The sequence below is a fragment of the Cervus canadensis genome, chromosome 32, assembly GCF_019320065.1.
Source record: "Cervus canadensis isolate Bull #8, Minnesota chromosome 32, ASM1932006v1, whole genome shotgun sequence".
In the NCBI taxonomy this organism is placed as follows: Eukaryota; Metazoa; Chordata; class Mammalia; order Artiodactyla; family Cervidae; genus Cervus; species Cervus canadensis.
This window is the reverse complement of record NC_057417.1, coordinates 32380227-32395615: the sequence shown is the minus strand read 5'-3', so window position 1 is coordinate 32395615 and position 15389 is coordinate 32380227. Positions and strand designations below refer to the sequence as shown.

The following is a 15389-nucleotide window of genomic DNA, read 5'->3' as shown; positions in this document are numbered from 1 at the left end:
CTCTCAACTGAACAGTGCAGTTTTAGACAAGAACGTAACAGAGATGAGCAATCTGGACACTGCTTTGCACGCGTACACACATCGGCCGCAGTGGACGTGGCAGCTTAGAGCCCCCGACCCCTGCAGAGACCTCAGCGTATCTGTGGACTCTAGCCTGAAGCGCACTCTAGCCTCATCCCCCTGTAAGCAGGGCGAGCAGAGGATCCCTCCGCCACCAGCCAGGCCACATCCACTGAAGGATCAAAGGAAAAGCAATCCCTGCTCTCTCTGTGATATTCCAAAACAAGCAAAGGAAAGCCCTTCCCTTCTCCTGCGGAGCTACAAGTCTCTAGAACTGGCGCAGAGCGGCCAGGGGCCTGGGCAGTGCCGCTCAGCTCACACCCAACTGAATCTGAGGTGTTTCGGCCACCGATCCCACCCAGGGGACATAAGGCACGAAAGCAGATCCTCGCTCCCACACCCATCTGAGCATCAAGGCTAGAGACCCAGGGCAAGCAAAACCAGGAACGTTAAAATCCAAAGACACCAGCAGCAGCTTCATCTCCTGCCAGGCGCCTTCTCCCAGCTGTTCACCCACACAGCGAGCTCACGTAGGGCTCTGGACAGCACTCGGGGGCAGTCCATGGCATCTTAACTCCACAGAGACTTTCTTTCCTTAAGAACACACACCATTTCTCGCCCTTAACAGTCATCACCCTCGCCCACGACCCCATAAACTAGGCAGAGGCGATCAAAGGCCCAGTCGCCCAAATGCACGCAGTCACCAAGGAGAAAGCTTCCTACCCGAGTCACGGCTTGGGGTCCCCCTCAAAGAAGCCCGCGGACAGATGCCAGGAGGCAGGCAGCGCCCCCCGCCCCCACCGGCCTTGCTGTGGCGGCCAGCCCTTGGCACCCACCCATCCTGGGCATTACGTGTTCCGCGCGCAGGTACTTACTGAGCACCTATTACGTGCCAGGCAGCGGGTTCCGGGCCAGCGGACGGGCGTCAGGGCTGGGAGTGGGGACAAGGCCGTCCGGGCTCTGGAAACCCACGCTCCCCAGTTCCCAGACAAGAAGCGCCAAAGGCCGCAGGCTCCGCGTAAATTCGGTCCCTCAGTACCACCAGCTGTTACGTTTCAGGGGCCCAAAAGCCGCATGGGGCTGGCAGCTGCCATCCGGGCAGCAAACAGGCTGCGCCCATCGTGACTGGCCATCCCGCGCCGCTGAATCTGACAGGCTGGGCCCTGCCTCAGCATCTATCCTCGGAAACACACCGGGTAACCACGTGGAGGGCCGTCGCAAAGACAACGGGAAAGGCCGCCCTGGTGTGCGCTTCATAGACGCTTTCCTCACAAACGCGGAGCTAGAGGACTGGCTGACGCCTGAGGGCGGGAGCGACCGCTCTAGGCTGAGTAACTGCCAACTCTGTACCACAAGGCCTTCACACCGATGGCCTTAGCGCTGACCAATGAAAGGCAGGTACGGGAAGGCTGGCGGACTTCCGCTCCCACCTGCCCGCCAATCACGAGCACCCACCAATCACAGATGGCCGCCCAAAGAACAGCGTCCATTCATCACAACCACTTCCGTTTCCGGCCTGGTACCGGCGCCAAAGCAGAAAAGAGACCGTCACCAGAGACCATCGAGCGTTCGAGGCCGAAAGAGGAGGAGGAAAGGAAAGAAAAGGAGGAAGAGCAGCCCTGAGGCGGCACGGCCCACTACTTACTGTAGGAGTAACTGCTCACTTCCGAGGCGAAGGGGGAGTGGGTCGACTTGGGCTGGCCTCTGGCCTTGAACCCCACCTCCATCTTCCTGGCTTTGGCAGCCCTTTTGTGTTTACCTTCTCGCGAGGCTTTAAGAGACAGGCTGAGGCCTTTGGCCAGCGCCTTCCTGTCCTTGCCCAGCAGGCTGTCGTAGGGCGTCAGGTACCTGCCGCAGCCCCCGCTCGCTTTTGATTTCCCCCCAGAACCGTCCGAGAACTTGAAGGGCGACTTCAATTTATCCTGCTTTGTGAGGGAGAGGGCTTTGTCCAGCTTGCTTGCCAACTGCTCCTGGTCGCTAGCCATCTTCTTCTTCTTAATCTTTAGCTGGAAAGGGAAGTTGGGAAGTCACGGGTTAAGACATTTGACACCCACAGTGGGTCTCAGTGCATGAGCTCGGACGAACCCAGGCTCCTTCTCCCTGCCTCTGTGGCTTTCTGGCACGTTGCTGAATTCCTCTTAGCCTCAGTTCCTCTACTCTGTAAAATGGGGGTGATTACGCACAGGCAGCGCTGGGTTGTACTGAAGAGGAACTGAGAAAAGGCACGTGAAGCACTTATTAAAGAGCTGTTACTGTGGTTACAGTTATCATCGCCACCGGCTGGCTGTGGCGCTATGCTTCCTACCGGGGAGCGCCTTAAACAAACAGCGCTGCCAGGGAGCCAAGGGGGGAGAAAGGTGGCTGGATTAAGGGAGGAGGGATGAACCCAAAGATGGAAAACCCAGATCACAGCACAGCTGATCTGCTTATCTCAGCTGCCTAAAGCAGGTGATGAAGACGGCCTCACAGCCTAAACCAGGCCATCCAGCTAAATGGGCTGAAGCTGCCAAGAAAATGCCTCGAGTGTGCCTTGGACGCCTGAAGCAGAAAGAATGATTAGAGATTTCATAGATAAATTCCTGCTTGTGTGTCTCCCGTCAGCTGGAGTCATTTGCTGTTGAAACGTGCAGCTTCAATGGCCCTCATTTGAACATTTCATCGCTATTTTCTCTCTAATCAGGTAACATTTCATAAGGAGAGAAAAAGTTGGGATAGTGTCAATTAGACAAGAGTGCCCTTCACGGTTCGAGAGTACAAAGGATGCTGACGTACAAACTACAAACTGGCTCTCTTCCCCTCCCCACGGACCCACTCTCCCCTATGTAAGTCCTTCTCTCTGACACCTGAGTCAACTGTAACAGCCCCCTCCCACAGGGTTTTTCTGGGAGGGACGACAAGGTATGTTAGTATTCAGCGATGAGGGCCTTCAAGTGGGTGATTTCAGTGCTCTGCAGAAACAAGAAAATTCAAGGCACTGGCGCTCGGCCCTTTACCTCAGGAGAGTTCCCAGAGGAAATTACAATGGCATCAAGCCCTTGTTTCTTCAAACTCCAGAATGGTGAAGCTGCTCATTAAATAATTATACCGTGAAACAACTGAGTAATTGCACTCTTGGGTTAAGAACTTGCAGCCTCTCCTCTGCGCTTCAGCAGAGGGTCACAGAGCACGCAGAGGACGGGCTTTACAGCCTCCGCGCCACCTGGGGCCATGTTACTTCGCCAGCTCTCTGACCTGCCCTGGGCCTCACTGTCCCGCTCTGCACAATGACCAAGACTGCAGGAGTGGTTCTAGCAGTAAGGCAGCCACCCTCAACAAAAAGCGTTCGCGCCTGGGTTACTATTCCATTTTATCCGTAGTGATTCCACAGTTAAGTGTAGCTCAAAAAAGAAAAAAAAAAGTGTAGCCCAAAAGTGTGCGCGCAACAGGGCCAGGAGACCCGCAAAGGGAGTGTGTGAGCCCCAGTGGCCCCTCCACACCTTCCGCCTTGAGCCGCCAGTACTCCTGAGAGACGGGGCGACCAACCTGACTCATGAAGTCTGACGAGGTTTCGTGCTCGTCCCAAGGCTGGTTCCTCCCCCTGGCTTTCCCCGCTCCGCCGAGGGCGTCGTGGTCCTCCTCAGGCCCCTTGTGTCTCTTCCTCATCCCTGCTCCCAGCTCGTAGTCATCTGAGGTCAGCAGGGGCTTGCTGCTCAGCCTGAAACCCAGACGTGGAACCGGTCAGCGCCCCAGCCAGGCAGCATTCACAGGCCGGGGTCCGCCCTCATGGCCCTGAAGGGTGGGCTCTGGCTGCTGAAGCACAGACTGACAAGTCAAGCACTGTGGTGCCAGGACTCTGGGACACTTGTGAAGGAGGCAGAATGAGCGTTTAATGGGGAAAAAAAGAACTCACAAGCAGCGTCTCTGCTGGCCCCTCTCTCTCGCGCTCCTTCACATACACACACACAAGTAACCTGTCACGGTCAGAGACCTCTGTACCCAAGCATGCCAAGAACACGGATCAGAAGCGCCATGGACATCCACCAGGATGGGGCGGGGATTACAATCAAGAGCTACTCTGAAGGAGGAGCCGCCCACTGTTCTGTACCCGAGCAGCACAGGCAGTCAGGCCACGGTCTCTGTTGGCTGCTTCACGCTAAACCCTCACAAGTATAAGACAGCAGTAACTTTTCCCTGGTGTTTACTATGTGTCTCATTCCATGTCTGTGCTTTGTATTTTAACCACAAAACAACACTTGGTTCCACATACTGCTCTTTATAGAGGAAGGCGCTCACCTAGAAGAGCTAACACCTGGCCCAAGGTCACAAGGCGCAGCAGACCCGGGACTCGGCAGGAGGCACACCCACCTCCAGGGTCCGCGCTCCTACGAGGCGGCTCCATGTGCGGGCAGTCCCAGCCTCTGCTGGCTCCTCCAGGAGCAGCGTTCCCCACCCGCCTGTGGCTGGTAACAGGGTATTTCTCTCTGCATCCTCTGGTCAGGGACATCCAAGCTTAAGTGCAAGACGGGGGGCTCTTGGGGCTGTCTTCTGAGAAGACCCACAGCCTCTCCTGCGGCTGTGAAGGTACCCTGTGGCTCCCCTGCTTCCTCACCCAAGCCTTGCTGGCCCAGGCTGAGGCGCGCTCTGGAGGCCCGGGGGAATCACATCGCTCCTCTATCCACACCTAACCCAGAGGGAGCGCTCTCGCTCCGGCCACTTGTGGCTCCAAGGAGCCTCTCCCCAGGGTGTATGGAGGCGGAGGTCCCAGTAACAGGGAGTAGCCCGGGAACAACACACCAGGAGACCGGGAGTGAGGCCGTCCAGCACAGAGGGATGCGGGCCCTAGCCGCAGAAGACGCCGGTGTGGCAGGAAGACGGGCCTGACACTGGGGTGACGCTCGACTTGCTGGCTGGGGTGGGTGTGCCTGTCCCTCCACGCTCGCCCTCCTGGCCGGCCCAGGGCAGCGCGCCGTGCTGCCCGTGAGCCGCCGATCCCGGCGGGTCAGAGCCTGAGGGACGCGAGGGTCCCCGGCGCCGACACAGGCCCCGCGCGGGCCCGCACGCCTCCCCTCCGAGCTCTGTGCCAGTCCCCGACCCACCGAGGGGCCAGCCTTACTTTCCGCTATGGATGCGGCTCTTCCCTCTCTTGCGGGGGGGCGACAGGGCGCTCAGGGCGTGGGTCCGTTTCCGCGGCCTGCCAGGGCCTCTGCGTGCCAAGCTTCTATGGGGTTCCTCGCGCCTGTCCCTTAAAGAGAATCACACGCTGGGCTGTGAACCCGGGGGTGGGGGGGGGGGCGCGGAGAAGGGGGCGCACAGAGCGCACACGTCACTTGGGGCCACGCACACCTGGCGGCCTGCACGGCGGACCTCCTGAGCGCAGCGCCTACAGAGCCCGGGCCGCGGGTGGCGGGGCGCACTCACTCGGAATCGCGGCGCCTACAGAGCCTGGCCGCGGGCGGCGGGGCGCACTCGGAATCGCGGCGCCTACAGAGCCTGGCCGCGGGCGGCGGGGCGCACTCACTCGGAATCGCGGCGCCGCTGCAGCTTCACCAGCTCACGCTGCTTCTCCTTGTACTGACGCTGCACCTCTGCCAGCCGCATCCGGAAGTCCAGCTCCATGGCGTCCATGCTCTCCAGGGAGGATTTCATGGCGTACATCTGCGGGGAACGGCGGGTGAGCGCAGGGGCTCGCAGCGGGGACGCCACCCTCCCCCTCACCAAGACGCCCTGTGTGCATGCCAGGATCCGGAAAGCCAACCCTGTGGGGCCGAGTCCAGGCCGAGGTGGCCCGCAAGCACCTTTCGGGCAGGGCTGGCATCTGTCACGCACACACCTGCTCTCCCCGAGCCCCCAAGCCGTTGCCCACGGGACACACCCTTGACACGTGATTAGGTGATACACTGAGGCTGCGGAAGAGGAGACAACTCGCCGGGGACCACACAGCAAGGTAGTGGCGGAAGCTGGGCATGCAACAGGTTCCCCCGAGCGTGCAGCCTGCCAAGGCCCAGGCCAGGCGGCCTCTCTGGGGTCACCCCGTCCTCCCCCAACCCCGCTTCCCTGAGCCTCTCCCGGGACGCCTCACCCGCTCCTCCTTCTTCTGCATCCAGCTGTACTTCTTGTTGGGGTTCAGCTCGCGTGGAAGCCGCAGGTTCTTGAGCGGATCCACGAAGGGGCCATCCAGCACCTCCTTCAGCACATGGCTGCTGGCCGCCAGGAGGCTCTCCAGCGATGGCCGCACCGGCAGGCCCCGCTCCGCGCCTGCGAAAGGAGGCAGGTGAGCCTGTGCTCTGGGGGCCAGGCTCACGGGCACCACGGCCGACCCGCCTCAGACCCCCACCTGGGAAGGGGACACGGGCCAGAGTCCTGTCCATCACAGCACGTCTGTGCACAGACGGGCAGGAGGTCACCAGAGAACGGCAGAGCGGCGCTCTAACAAGGCGACTCTCTCTCTGCTTATCTGTCCAAAAAATCTTCCACAAGGACTATGCGTGGTTTTCACGATCAGAAAAAACAGAACCCCATGATAAGTTCTGTAAATTGCGAAAGTCACATGTGTACATGATAAAAACCACAAACCAAGCAGAGAAGAGTCATGAAACACACACCTTCCTCCTCCGCCACCAGGCCCCTCCCGGGAGGATGCCTCGGCCAACACTGCGTGGCAGGTGGTTCCAGAAACTTTTACACACATTCAAACATGGGTAACACCCAGGCATCCTTCACAAGCAGAAATCAGCACCAATCAATACACACCACATCACACTGCTTGTTGCTGCTCAACATGTTTCTCATCAGCACAAAAACACACACACACATTCATACTGTAGTTTGAACCCGAACAGAAAGTGCCGTTTCTGTAAGTCAGAACCACTAGAACATCAGCAATTTCATGCAGCAAAACCAAGTAACAGAAGCCTAGTTTTTCTCTCGGATCGATAAGCTTTAATTTACCTAAACAATCCCCCACTGATGGCATTCAGGTGGCTCCAGATTTTTTTTTTTTTTGGTAGCAAACAGACAGGAATTTTTCAGAGACTGTGCCTGTCTGTGCAATTAACGTGATCAAGGTATGTGTGTTCATCTCTGATGAATATTCCAACTGCCCTTCAGAAACACTGCAGCAACTCAGGATCTCAACAGTGGTACCTGAGAACCTACTTCTCCACAGTCTTTCTACGAAAATAACATGAGTTTTCATTTTCCAACTGATGTTTCCTTTGTGATCTAACATATGATCAATTTTTGAGAACGGTCCAGGTGTACTTGAGGGGAAAAATATGTTCTCTTTTTAAAAAGAAAGTTTTTGAAAGTATTTATTAATTTAGCTGCACTGGGTCTTAGTTGTGGCCCACAGAACCTTCCATCTTCCTTGTGGCACGCAGGACCTTTAGTCGGGGCATGTGGGATCTACTTCCCTGTCCAGGAATCGAACGCGGTCGCCCTGCATTGGGAGCGTGAAGTCTGAGTCACTGGACCGCCTGGAAGTCCCGGGAAAGTGTATCCTTCACAACCAGCATGCAGAGTTCAACACGCAGAACTCCCTGACATCGACATTAACGAGCCTATCGCCCAGATCAGGGCTTCTGAACCCTGGCGCCACTCACATGCTGCAGGGCGGCTCTGGGGCATCGTCCTGGGACACTGAGAGGCGTCCTCGCCTTCACCACTAGGTGTCAGCAGTGCTCCCCTCAAGTCCCAACCACATGTCACCAGTGGCGTGAGTTGAGAGTCCCTGTTTTGCTCTTCTGGGTCTTTACAGACACCACACAGCAGTGAGCCCCACCAGCCTCAAGCAGCGGGCACTAGACTGAAGCATGTGGCCCACCCCCCAGGTGCCATACCCCACCCTAATCCCTTCCAGGTCCTCCGAGCCGTCAGCTTCTCAGTCACTGGGTAAGGCGGGGGAGAGCTGCTCCATCAGAGGGGACCACGCAGCGACTCCATCGCCTGCTTCACCCCCCAACACACCAGCCTCGCTGGGGTCCCCAGGACACAGAGGGCAGCCTGGTGGCCCGAGGCCAGAAACTGTGTACCCCCAAGGCCACATGGAAAGCCCTAACACCATCACACCTCAGGAGGCAGAGCCTTTAAAGAGGGCGTCAGGGTGGGCTCTGTCTGATCCAGCGAGACTGCATCCTCATAAAAGGGGACGTCTGGAGACACAGACACACATGGAAGAATTCCACAGGCCTGCTGAGGAGAGATGCCTCAGGAGGAGCCAACCCAACCCTGCTGACCCCTGGATCTAGAGCGCCCAGCCTCTAGAGTCATGAGAACACACTCTTTACTCGAGACTCAGCCCCTTGCCCCGCCCCACCGCGCTTGTATGTTTATTACAGTAGCCAGAGCTAATACCCCAGCCCTGCGGCTGTACCAACGCGGAGGTGACTTGGGAACGGGCCCGACACACACTGGAACCTCCATGGGACCAGGCATCCCTCACAGAGACTATGGTGCCGGAAGGCGGGAAGGATGGCCGCTTGCCTTGGGCTTGGGACACCGGGCTTGCTGCCCACCAGCAGGAGCGGGGAAGCGGGAGGGCCAGCGGCACCAGGAAGTGGCCGGGCCGTGGGGAAAGCTCCGGAGCCCTGGGCCTGGTGTATGACCGGGACCACTCATGGCCCAGGCTTGCAGGCACTCTGCAGGGCACCGATGCTCAGGATCCGTCCGTGACTATCGGAGGCAAAGGGCCCCCAGGCCCTCCCCTGTCCGTGTGGTGCCCGCACCCCTGCACACTGGCGTCTCCAAGCGCCCGCTCCAGCCCAACGCCGCCCCCGCCCCGGGATCACAGAGCCCACGCTCAGGCCGCCAGATCCGCACTGCAGAGCGCCCAGGGCAGTGCAGGGCACCACCAGGAGCATCCGCATCCATGCCAGCCGCTGGGCTCCCCAGACGCGCGCCTCCTATTGCTTCCCCGCCTCAGAAACCTTTCTTCTCTTCCAGCAACTCGGGTCAAAACCCTCAGCCTCGTCCTTACACACACAACCGCAGTCCCTTCGCAAAGCCTGCTGGCTCCAACGTCCACCCAGAACCCACCTGCCCGCACCTGTGCGCCCCTCACCACCCTGGGCCCAGGTGCAGATGGGAGCCTCTACTGGGTCTCCCCACCTCGGCCCTCGCCCCGGCATCGGCCCCCCACACAGCCCCCAAAGAGACTGCAGTTAGGTCTGATCCTATCAGTGCAACTCAAATCCACCTTCCAATGGCCCCTCATTTCACTCCAAGTGAATAAAAGATGACCTCCACCCTCCCCAGTGATCCCACTTCCTAGCAATCACTCTCCCCTCCGGGCTCCCCTCCAGCCCCTGGCCTCCTCACCTTTGTTCTACCCTGGGGCAAACAGTCGCCCCAGGGCCTTTGCACTTGCTCTTCCTTGAGCCTGGCATAGTTTTCCCCAGAAGAATCTCCGTCCCCCACCTATTGAGAGGGGCTTCCCTGGCTATCTGCTATGGGAGACCACCTTACCACCCCTGCCCTGACCCCCTCCCACTGTTTGGGCCTCCCACTTGTCACCCGAACAGTGCTGAGGGCTGCACGCGGATGGCCTGGTTCACTGCTGGTACCAAACACTGCTGGGCATACAGGAGGAGCTGAATGAGTGCATGAATCAGGCAGCAGTGTGAAGACAGGCAACAGCAGGCAGAGGCCCCCAAACTTGGTGACCCATCCTCAGCCCTCTCCTTCCCAGAGGCCCCTTGGCCTGTGTGGTCCCCACTGAAAACCCACCAGCTGGCAGGATATCAAGAGGGATTTGTCTTCTGAGGGAAAAAAAAAAAAATTTGTACTCAACTATTTAAATGAAAGAAAAGAAACAATGAACTTGAACAACAGGACTCCCCTGGTGATCCAGTGGTTAAGAATGCACCTGCCAATGCAGGGGACACAGGTTCAGTTCCTGGTCCAGGATGATTCCACAAGCCACAGAGCAACTAAGCCCACGTGCCACAACTGCTGAAGCCTGTTCGCCCAGAGCTCGTGCTTGACATCCAGAGAGGACACCGCAGCAAGAAGCCCAAGCACTGCAACCCAAAAAAGAAAAAACCCACAAAGCAACATACGCCTGCAGGGAGGTAGGTGTCACTCGTCCAAGCTTCCAGGAAAGGGGCATTGGACCTTAATGATGAAAGGGATCTGGTTCTGACCCAGCAATTCCACCCCTGGGAACAAACCCCCTAGGAAAGCAGAGGTGTGGACAAAGATTTTTCTCCAAGAGGAATCATCACATTACTTACAACAGCAAAAGGAAGGAAGGAAAATTACAGAAAAGAAGGCAAATTAAAATGCCTGACAATTGAGGGTTGGGTCTCAACTGAAGGCTGGGGCCTCCACCAGGCAGAAAACTGCATAGTTCCAAAAAAATGTTTTAAGAATGCACAGTGTTGAAAATGTTTAATAAAGAATATACTTAGGGGAAAAGAAGGCTGAGCGCCGAAGAACTGATGCTTTCAAACTGGGGTGCTGGAGAAGAACTTGAGAGTGTTTAAGAGTCCCTCGGACTGCAAGGAGATCAAACCAGTCCATCCTAAAAGAGATCAACTCTGAATATTCATTGGAAGGACTAATGCTGAAGCTGAAGGTCCAATACTTCCGCCACCTGATGCGAAGAGCTGACTCATTGGAAAAGACCCTAATGCTGGGAAAGATTGAAAGCAGGAGGAGAAGGGGACGACAGAGAATGAGAGGGTTGGATGGCATCACCGACTCCATGGACATGAGTCTGAGCAAACTGCAGGAGACGTGAAGGACAGGGAAGCCTGGCTGCAGTCCATGGTATCACAAAGGATCGGACAAAGAATCTGACACAACGTAGCGACTGAAGGACAACAAAGTGGAAAAGGCAGGTAACAAAAGTTGCTTACAAAATGATCTTAATTTTAGAAACTTGTGCAAGTGTAGAACAAGTTCTAGAGGAAATACAGCTCAACACCCTGCACTGCTCTCATGACCCCCCCCAGCTGTGCGCCACCCCCGCCCCCGTGAGTGTTCTGGCTGGAGTGCAGGCTGGCCAGGCTATGCCTGACCCTTTGGCGCTCTACATACTTCGTGGAGCACTTCGATTTCTACGTTGAATGTCAGTGGGTTTGTGCCAGTCCAGAAGTCACTGCAGGCACTCCATTCCTTCTGAGGATGACCACCTCCCTACACACACACCTACATCCTAGAAGTGACTGCTCCCCCATCCAGGGCTGGGCAGGACCAGCCCAGTCCATCCCATCTCCTGGGATACAGGCTTTGCTTCTGCAAAAAGCATGAACCACAGTCAGCCAACTAATGAGTGAATCACAGCATCTTCGCCAGAGCTACCAGGAGAGAGGTGGCCTCTTCTGTGTGTCTGCTGGCTGCAGTCCATGGGCCCGTGGGCTCGGGAGGAAGTATCAGTGACCCCCATGAGGAAAGTGGACCCACCCTGCATGAAGCCAGTGGAAAGCGGTGAAGCTGTGAGAGGGAGGGACAGGGAAGAGGCAAAAAAGAACTCCTGATGACTTGGCTTGAGCACCTGGATCCAGCCGTGCCTGAAACCTTCCCTCATTACTGACACACACATTGTGATTCCACAAGCCAAAAAAATTCCCCCGACTTTTCCTAAGTCAGTGAGTCTTGTCGCTCCCACTGCAACGCATCCTGCTAATTCACCACGGACAGAACAAGGAGGAGTTTCACCACTAAGAAACCCACAAGCCGGCTGCATGACAAAGTGACTGCATAACACCACTGCCCTGTACGTTTAAAAATGGTAAAGGCGGGGCTTCCCTGGTGGCTCAGTGGTAAAGAATCTGCCTGCCAATGCAGGAGACATGGGTTCCATTCCTGATCCAGGAAGATCCCACAATGCCCCGTCCAACTACAGAGCCTGGAGCTGCCACTACTGAAGCCCAAGCGCCCTAGGACCTGTGCTCTGCAACGAGAGAAGTCACTGCAGGGAGGAGGCCATGCTCCCCAACTAGAGCGTAGAGCCCGCTCGCTGTAACTAGAGAAAAACGCATGCAATGAAGAGCTAGCACAGACCCCCCACCAAAAAAAGAAAAAAAAACAGTTAAAGTGGTAAAGTTTACGATAAGTGTATTTTACCACAATTTTAAAGAATTAATTCACAAAGGGAAAAAAGTGAATAGAAATAAACCATATTCTAGAGATTCTGAAACTTTAAAAATCCCACTTTAAAAAAAAAATTTTTTTATAGGAAGGGAAAAAGCAGGAGTTTCTCAGTGGCCTAGTGGTTAGGATTGTGTGCTCTGGTCGGGGAACTGGTAGGGTTAGGGTTAGGGTTAGGGTTCCCCAATGCGCAGCCAAAAATAAATAACAAAAAATAGGCCAAGGGGGGAAAAGCAACCCCCAGGAGCCTCACCTGCCGCCTCCTGGCTCCTCTTCTCCAGCTCCAGCTCGGCGATCTCGCTCAGCAAGGTGATGCCGTGCAGGAAGCTCTGCTCCAGAACGAGGCTCTGCGCGGCCTCCAGTGTCTCCAGGGCCGGAGCTCCAGTGCCCGGGGAGGGCAGGGGCCGGGCCTGGGGCAGCTCTGCGGCCGCCGCCAGGGCGTTCATGCCGGCCAGCGGGTCCTCCAGGCTGGGCAGGAACTCCTCAGAGCCCGCCTCCTCCAGGAAGCAGGCGCCGCCAGGCACAGGGCCAGCCTCGGGGGCCTCCAGGCTTGGGCACTCGCCCTCCCCAACGGGCATGTCACAGTCCGGCAGTTCCAGGCTGGGTTGGGGCTCAACTGGGGCCGCCTGGGCCAGGTCCTCCTCGCCGGGCACCGCCTCCGCCAAGGGCACGGCCACGGGCACCTCCACCGGCTCCTCCTTGGCCTCCACCAGCGGCTCTGGCGTCAGTCGCGGCCCCAGGTCCGGGGCGGCTGCACAGGACTCTGTCCGGCCGGGCGAATCGACCCCCTCGGCCCCCTCGGCAAAGTCTGGGCACCCGGGGGGCTCCTCGGGCCCCTGGCCACCGGCACTCAGCGCCTGGGCCTCCAGCAGGCCACCCGCCGGGCTCGGGGCTGCCAGGGCATCCTCGGGGGGCAACGTCAGTGGGGACCCCAGAGAGGCCAGCTGGGCGGGTTCTTCGTCCATGTCCTCCACCTCCGCCTTCACCTCCCGCTCCACCAGTGGCTCTTCGTCCGGGATCTCACGCAGCGGCTCTGGGACCTTGGACGGGGACAAGCGCAGGGGCTTGTCCTCAGGGGAGAGCGCCAGGCGCTCGGGCCCATCGGCTGGGAGCGGCACGTCAGGGGCCAGGCCGTCGGCGTCGGCAGCCGCCGTGGGCTGCAGCAGGAACGGGTAGGGCCTCCCATAGTGCGGCGGCAGGGCTTGAAACGGGTACCGGGCTGGGATATCTGCAGAGGACACGCAGGTCAGTGGGGGCCCCCTCCAGCCCCGTGTCCCCGTCAACACCCACCCACCTGCCACCCTCTCTCCTCGGCCGCCCTGCAGGGCTGGAAGCCCTTCCCGATGGCTCCTGATGAACCCCAGGACCTCTCTGCACATCTGGGTCCCAGAGAGAAAAAAATCGGCCACTCTGCAGTCCCCAGGGGTCTTCGGGTCTCAAAGGCAGAACCCATCCATGGCTGTCTCTGGTGCCCACAAACTGAGCATCTGGCACAACGCTGGACCAGAAGGATCTGGTAATAAGACCCTACACAGGGGGCTTCCCTGGCGACTCAGTGGTAAAGAAACCACCTGCCAATGCAGGAGACATGGGTTCGATCCCTGGTCCGGGAAGATCCCACATGACACAGAGCAACTAAGTCCATGGACCGCAACTACCGACCCCGCACTCCAGGGCAGGGGAGCCGGAACAACCGCAGCCCACGCGCCCTAGGGTCCAAGCTCTGCAACAAGAGAAGCCACCGCAACGAGAAGCACATGCACAGCAACAGAGGAGCCCCTGCTCCCCGCAACGAGGGCAAAGCCCCACACAGCACAGCCAAAATAAAGTTACTAAAAAGAAAAAAGACCCGAAACGGTACCCACTCAGCCCAGTGGACTCTGTCCTCTGTCCCGCAAGAACCCACCAGCCCCACCTCTTCTTTTTCAGCAGAGCTGGGGACATTCAAGTTCTTAAAAAACTGATAGTAACACTGTGCAGCCGCCCACCTTGTTACCTCTGACCTCCCCCCGCCACAAAGTGTGATCTCCCGGAGAGCAGGGTGGTGTGCAGCTGACTCTCTGCAGCATCAGGCCCCGTCAGGGGGTGGGCGGGCGTGCAAGCAGTAAGAGCTGAACAGGAACCAAAGAGGGGAGACAGATGCACGGAGCACCCTACCCCGCACCGCAGCCTGGCCTGTGCTCCACACTTGACTGTCAGCAAGACATCGGCTCTCCCCAGAGAGCGGCGCATGCGGCCCAAGACCACACAGCATCCCAGCGGCCGAAGTCTGAATTCTGGAATTCAAGCTCACGTCCTCCCACGGGCCAAGGCCACCCACTGTGTGTCCCCATGGACACGGGACACGGAAGAGGGTGCATGCGTGCCACACGCGGGCGGGGGCACGACCCGGAAGGTACTGTCATCCTCAGTATGACAACGCAGCACCTGTGAGCCAGGCGTCATGGCGCCGAACACCTTACGGGCGTTGCCTGTTCAATGCTCAGAACAAGGCCTCCTGAACTCAGGACCTACTTCTAACATTACACCCATTTCCCCTGACCTACAACCGAGGGAAGACTCGAGAGACGATGGCTGACAGCTCGTTCCAGAGCTTGACAGCAGGCCACGTACTGGTTTGGCCAAAACACCAGAAGGAATTTCATGGCTGAGCCAACATGGCAGGCGCTCAACAGGGAAAGGAGAACGGCCGGCTGAACCGATGAGTGAGTGACGCACGGGACAGCCGTTTCCCCAGCTCCTACCTGAGAACAAGGCCTGGAAGGGGCTGGGGGCTTCCTTCTCCAGCTCTAAGTCCTTCTTCTCCACGACGTTCTCGGGGGCCTCCTCCTTGCGGGCGATCCCCGGGGTGGGCGGCGGGGAGGCGGGCGGCGGGCTGCTGGGGTGGGAGCTGGGCGTGGCGGGGTACGCGTAGGCGGGCGGCTTGGACACGTCCTCCAGTTTCTGAATGACCTTGGCCTTCAGGGCAGCCACAGGGGACGCGCGGGGCGAAGGCGGCGGGCTCATGGCCTTGCCGTAGGCGCCCGTGGGGCCGGTGCTCAGGCCAGGGGGCTTCCGCGGCAGCAGCCCCGGGCCCGCGGCGGCCAGACCTGCCTTGCCCGTGGCCTCCAGGCTGCGCTTGCTCACCTTCTCCTCCATCTCCACCCGCTGCTCCTGGGCCTTCAGCCGCTCCTGCTGTGGAGGGGGCCGACAGGCGGGGTCAGCGCGGCAGGACCCATCATCCAGCACCGGCCCCAGGCTACCCCAGCCCACGGAGAACT

General features: G+C 58.4%; 1 protein-coding gene across 5 annotated transcripts in view; it reads right to left on the bottom strand.

Annotated features, from left to right (window-relative positions):
- TNRC18 (trinucleotide repeat containing 18) overlaps window positions 1–15389 on the bottom strand; it is a 78913-nt gene that overhangs the window by 28435 nt on the left and 35089 nt on the right. For 3 of the 5 annotated variants that reach the window (XM_043455884.1, XM_043455888.1, XM_043455887.1), the window contains 7 exons: window positions 14874–15303; window positions 12383–13357; window positions 6119–6294; window positions 5558–5694; window positions 5153–5281; window positions 3583–3754; window positions 1706–2066 (listed from right to left, as the gene is read on the bottom strand). In XM_043455884.1, coding sequence (XP_043311819.1) covers window positions 1706–2066; window positions 3583–3754; window positions 5153–5281; window positions 5558–5694; window positions 6119–6294; window positions 12383–13357; window positions 14874–15303 — 2380 coding nt within the window. The remainder of the gene's footprint in view (window positions 1–1705; window positions 2067–3582; window positions 3755–5152; window positions 5282–5557; window positions 5695–6118; window positions 6295–12382; window positions 13358–14873; window positions 15304–15389) is intronic. The other 2 variants (XM_043455885.1, XM_043455886.1) reach the window with 2 other exon arrangements.